Source organism: Etheostoma cragini, chromosome 12, assembly GCF_013103735.1.
Source record: "Etheostoma cragini isolate CJK2018 chromosome 12, CSU_Ecrag_1.0, whole genome shotgun sequence".
NCBI lineage: Eukaryota > Metazoa > Chordata > Actinopteri > Perciformes > Percidae > Etheostoma > Etheostoma cragini.
Window position 1 is genome coordinate 20,578,490 of NC_048418.1, and position 6,521 is coordinate 20,585,010.

The 6,521-nt window shown below is 41.3% G+C and overlaps 1 protein-coding gene across 1 annotated transcript in view; it reads right to left on the reverse strand.

The window, feature by feature from the left end:
- nfatc4 (nuclear factor of activated T cells 4) overlaps positions 1-908 on the reverse strand; it is an 18,057-nt gene extending 17,149 nt beyond the window's left edge. The window contains exon 1 of the mRNA XM_034888682.1: positions 236-908. Coding sequence (XP_034744573.1) covers positions 236-425 — 190 coding nt within the window. The 5' untranslated portion in view covers positions 426-908. The remainder of the gene's footprint in view (positions 1-235) is intronic.
- Positions 909-6,521: the final 5,613 nt, after the last annotated feature.

The following is a 6,521-nucleotide window of genomic DNA, read 5'->3' on the forward strand; positions in this document are numbered from 1 at the left end:
ACACACACCCCACACACACTTCAAATCAGCACAGGCATGCTGATGAAGGCCCTCATCACAGCACATGCAACATGCAGCCACACACACACACACACACACACACGCACGCACACACACACACACACACACACACACACACACAAACACACATAGTTCCCATGTATTAGAATCCAGACTGTCAGGCCGCTCAGACCTCCTGTATCTAGTGTACAATCAACCATCAGAGAAATCTAACCCAGGCTGCTGCTGGATGAGTCCAGGTGCAGCGGGGCGCACTCACTCTCCTCTCCGGGAACGGTGCTCTCCGGCTCGGCTGTGCGCACCGGGGGTGGCCGCTGGCTCTGCCGCGACGGCGGGTCCTCCTCAAACACCAACTTGAACTCGAACTCGCCCTCCTCCCAGCCCGAGCCCGGCGCGGCCCCCATCGCCCTCCGGCAGCAGGGACAGGATACACAGAGAGTGATACAATCTCTCCCTGCGTATACGACTTTAACGTCCTTGGTGCGCCTAAAAAAAAGACAGTTTCCCGGAGATATTCCCAAAACTTTCGACTTTCTTCTATGTGCGTGTCATTGCGCAAATATCCATCCTCTTAGAAGGTTTTGAAGTAACTTGACCAACTTTTGCTAGCTGTTTCCACACGATGAGGGCTGCTTCTTGCTCAGGGATTTGCAACTTTTTCAGGATGGATGCCTTGCGGTCCAAATCCAATCTTCGCTCTGGATATCTCACAATCTTTACATATCTGCCAGACACAGTCGTGTCTTTCATTCTAGCTCCATCGACATCCCTGTAGCGTCTTCTTCCCCGTTCAAGACAGAGAGAGAGGGAGAAAAAAAGTTTATCAAATATTTGTGTCGTCCTTTACCCTTAATTGCCTTTGGGTGGGTTTCCCAGCTCCAGTTGGTCCGTTACTCATTCCCCATAGGACCTTGAGCCTGTCAGTCATGAATCCCCCCTGCCCAACCTCCAGCCTCCCTCTTCTCCCTCTCCTCACTCACTCTGGAGGTTTCTCTTTTTACTCAGACTCACTTCACAGTTACTTTATAGCCTACATCATCACATATTTTAAACCCTACACACATTGCTTGCCTTTACAACTCTTACTTTGCATCCCCCACACATCATTTTCTTAGTGTTTATCCACTAGAAATAGATTTATCTAACGTTTTCACACGTTCAAGCCCAAAACAATATGATTACTATTTTCAATCATGTCCAGGACTCATGGCAAGTAGCTCATTATCTCCTAAACATTTGCAGCCATTGTAGGCCGGCTGCATGGCCACCAGGGCTGGGACCAGGGCTGTCACTTAGTGAACATGAGAATGAGAGAGCCTGTTTCCTGTGGCGATGGACAAGACAGCCCCCCTTTTTTGGCTGTCACTCTTCCCTCTCCTCCCCCTTTCCACTTCTGCTTTTTTTACCCCACTCCTCCTTCCTCTCTTCTCCCCACCTACTCCTCCTCTTCCCTCATTCTCTGGAGTCAGCCCTCCCTCCCTTCCCTCCCTCTCCACCAAAGATCTGTTTCTCATTATCCTCTGCAGTCTGCTCTCTGTCTGAGTCAGGAGACGAAAAAGTTAAACAAACACACTCTCTTTCTGTCTCTCTCTCTCTCTCTCTCTGCCTCAGTCTCCTCCCTCGCCCTCCTCTCTGTCCCCCTTCCTTGTCCTCCTCCGATTCTCACAATCATTATGTATGTTATACTGGCGTGGAACTGGGGGCTTGCTTCACTCTCCCTGTCATCCTCTTGGGGTTTTGTGGGCAGGCCTTGGATCTTGATCTCAAGATGTTGCAGTCTGGTCAGAGAGAGGAAAAAAGTGCTACCAGCAGGGCCGACGCAAGACGTGTTGAGGCCCAAGGCAGAATATGATCCCCATAGGGCACTATAACAAAGTGGAGTGAATGAATTTCCTTAACACCAGCGGTGAAAAAAAAGAATCCAAAGAGAGTTCATTTAGTTTTTTGAGTCTTCAGTTTGTTTTCAGCTATTCATTTTGCTACTGGTTGTGACTAATTAGCCTATCAGACTACAGTATGTCACAGGCTACATCCACACTACTACATTTTCTTTTTTAAACAGTGTTTTGTAACAAAAAGGATATCTGTCCACCAGAGATAGATGGGGACTTGAGTTTGTGACTCTAACTCAAGTCGCACTGCAGTGACACACACAGTGACTTTAGACTTGACTTGAAACTCATCCTCAAGAGACTTCCGACTCGAACCCGAGATGCGGGACTCGTGAAAATGTTTATTTTTGGGAAACATCTGATGAGCTGACCGTAATCTGTAACCTTCCTACATAATGAAACAAGGCTACAAACTTGTTGGCGACACCGGCAACTGCAGTGTCCTTTGTCAAAAGCTTTTGCTTTAATATCTTCCTACATCAATTTTCAAGATCAAAGACAGTTTTTTCTGTCATTCCAAAAAAACACTTTGGGAAGTGCAGTGTAGAACAAATTGATGCTGCATTGGACCACCATTAAAACAGACATAGAAACCCATCAGCAGCTACAAAAAATGCAATAATAAATAATGTAAAAACACGATATAAAAAAAAGATAGCTAGTATTTAAAAATATGAGAGATGTAAAGATACACATGTATAAACGCATATCCCACACATACCCATACATATACATACTGTACATCACATGCACTCATACTCAGGGATGGGCACCGAACGTCAATACTTTTATGGCACAGAGAGAAATACTCCGATCCTATAAGTATCAACATCGTTTTTGTCAACACACACACACACAGAAGTGCGGATCTACGTTGGCTCTGCAGTTGTGTTTAGTCCAGGGAATCACGCAATGCTGATAGAGTGGTTTTAATTGTTTTAATTTAATTTCATGCACAATGAAGGTAGAAAATAGAAGTTTTGTCTTTAATGTATTTTTGTTGATGTTGAAATGGATTTAAAACATATGGTATCCAAAAAAAAGTATCGTTAGGAACAGTTACCAAAACTGAGGTTTGAGCGCTACACACACTGAACATTGAATATTCCATATTGTCTTAGTTCACAGTGTGGTGCTCTTCAACCGTCTGATTGCAGTCGGGAAAAAACTGTCGCTGACCCGCAGAGACCTCCTCATTAGGTTGTAATAGGTTGGCAGGAGAGAGAACTACCTGTGGCAGGGGGGTGTAGAGTCTTTGATGATTCCTTTTGCCCTTGAAAGGCCACGTTGTTTGGCCAGGTTCTCAATAGGTGGCAGCGTTAACACAATGATTCTCTCAGCTGACCTTACCAACTTCCCCAAGGTCGGAAGGCTTGGATCATGTGGACCTGCCGACAATGGCAAAAAGTAAGTGCAGGGATTTATTTGCTTGGAAGGACGAGGTGTTAGCAGAAAGTAATGTCTGCGTACCTAACTGATAAGACTACGTTTCCAAATATCTCCGTTTTACTGAACGCACACACGCTGACTTGAGCTGCAAAGAAGCTCTGGCCACCCTGTGACCGTACGTTCACGCCGCCCCTGGCTTGGGCGTCTAAAGTTACCGGAAGTCATTCATTTTCGATGGAAGCCGGCTTCTCTCAGCTGCGAGCAGCGGCAAATCTTTTTTCAAGGTCAAGGTTCAAGACTGATGTTTAGCTTTGTTGTCTTTTACTACACAGGATCGGTGGATCAGCCCCATCCATGCTTTACACACAGGAAACTAATGTTAGAATACTTTTAAATCAGAAGAGACTAAAATAAAATAGAACAAAGTTGGTAGTACAAAAATAAAATATATGGTTTATATTTATATTATACATACAGTATATATATTTACAAGGAAGATATACAGTTACCTATATGCACATACTGTATGTGTAAAGAATATATTTGTGTAATAATATGTATTGTGTTATTTTCAGATTTAAGTCCCCATTAACCATACAATTTTCTTCACATCGTGAATTATTGGAACTTGGTTAGCCAAAACTGTCAAAAGAACTGCAGCAAGACTTCAAATTAACACTGGGGTAAAGCTGAACTACATGCAGGTACACTGTACATGTTCAGTAGTTAGGCTCACAACTTCTCTAGAAATGGAAAGTTTTGGGGTTTGTGAAACCGAGCAGTTGAATGGCTAATAAACTGTGTTAAAGGACTGCTGCAATGTGATGGATGAGCAACACAAGGGAGGAACTGCAGAATGTCAAGTTTATGGGAGGAAGGGAGACAACAGAAGACTCCTGTGGACGTGTTGCCATCATGTGGTGAAACACAGAACCGTTTAACTGTCACTTTCCTCAAATGTCGGCTCTCACAACCTAAAGACACAGATTATTTAAGATTTGTTTTTTTACAATCACTTTGCTACTAATCTCAGAACCTTGATGTCCTTTTGAAAAAAAGACACAAAACTTAAAACGGTCATCACTTGTAACACAGGCTGTCCAATGTTCAAAACAATGTGTCATTGTTCGTACAATCATTAAAATATTGTAGTACTAAATAAGTGATACATGGTTTTAGATGAAAATACATCCCTGTAAAAGTACTGCAGTAGTAGAGAGAATACTACAGACACAGTGGAATCATTGAACAAAATCTGAAATGTATTAATGAAAAACAAAATAGTACAATCACAACATAGGTTTATTTGAATCAAAGCTAAATAATTAGCTAGGAAATAGAAAAGAAAAGACAGTACTGTAAAGTACTAAATGCAGTATTCTTTACTTCTATCATAATTTAACCATTTCATTCATTACTGTGAAATATTTATTTATTATCAAGTACTTAACCACTGAATTTCATTACAAGGCAATATTTATTTATTTGCTGTTAATACCTAACTACTTTTCACACAATGTGTACCCAAAGCTATTTTATAGATGTATATAGATGCTCTCAGGACTCCACTCTGCACCACCTGCCTACACTTTATATTTTTTATATTTTCCTTCCTTACATTTTTTATTTGTTTTTTTGTGTCAATCTCATTGCACAGGTACTGCACTTGTGTATAATGACAATAAAGGCATTCTATCTTCATCCCCTCTGTCACATCTGTCAAATCTTGGGAAAAAAACCTTTGGGCAAACAATGTGGTACGAGTAGAGAAATATATGTATAGCATTTTATACATAAAGTATATATCTCAATCATCAGTAACGAGTTGGCAGAATTGGACGGGCAGTTCCAGGGCCTGCATGCATACATTGCAGTACTGTCATTACTGTTAAGGTGGTACACAGGTCCATAGAAACAGTGTCTGATAAAGTAGTACATTACAGTAAAAAGTAATGATGAAATATTACATCCATACGTTATGTAGTCTGATGGTTCATGCTCCACACTAATTGGTGACAACATATCTCGATATCTTGAAACTTTCATGATCTAAACATGGGATATTTTTTCGTCTCATTACAACTATGCATTGAGAGTAATGCAACAGTAACTTATCCTTTTGAGCAGTAATGAAATGAATAGACAATCATTTGAACAGCTTTTTGAAGTAGTAGTACTCTAGTGTTAAGTTGTGTCATATTGAACAGGTGAGTTTTATTAAATGAACAAATGATCTGAGGTTTACGTATATTGGATCCAAGTATATGAAAACAAAAGTGCATTTTGATTATTGGTTGTAAGTTTTGTGTCTAGAGTTTTGAAAAATGAGGACAAGGTTCTGAAATCAGTGGTTTTTAAAAACCTGTGTAATGTAATCTGGAAGGCCTGTTGAAAGTGTCAATTCAATTCAATTTTATTGACATTGTAAAATAATAACAGAAGTTATCTCAGGCCACTTTACAGAAGGAGTAGATCTAGACCACCCTCTATAATTTACAAAGACCCAACAACTTGGGCAAGACACTGAACCCCAAAATGCTCCTAATGGCAGTGTGTGTTAATGTGAATGTTGATTCTTCCACTCCCGATGATGAGCAGTCGGCACCTTGCAGCGTTCTGCCACCATTGTGTGTGTGTGTGTGTGTGTGTGTGTGTGGGTGTATGTGTGTTTGAATGGTTGAATGTTGGCTTGTGTTGTTAAGTGTTTTGAGTGTGTGAATGCCGTCCATTTACCATATACTTTCATCAACTGAAACACAGCTTTTAAATCAGGATTTCAAAGTGAGACAGATGCTGACAGATGGAGGAATGTCAGCCACGACGTCACTGAACATACTAAACAAGGGCGGGTTCTGTTCTTTCTCATTTCTCCAGTTCCTATTTCTCCGGCAACTCATTCCTGAGAAACCTGTATGAACTAGTGAGTAAGTGAGTGAGGGAGTTTGTGTGTGTGTGTGTGTGTGTGTTTGTGTGTTAGTGTTATCGTGTGTGTGCTTGTGCTTGTGTGAGCAGCACCTATGACACGAGGAGCTTGTGCAAGCATTTGAATCACCAATTCCTTCCCCGTTCTTTTACATTTTTGTTATAATTATCTCTGTGAGTCATTTCACTCACACAAATATGCATTTTTAATGGGCATGTTTTAGCACAGATACTTGAGATGCATGCACATGAATATAATCATACATGGAGATAACTGCACGTCACTGAAGATAGAGG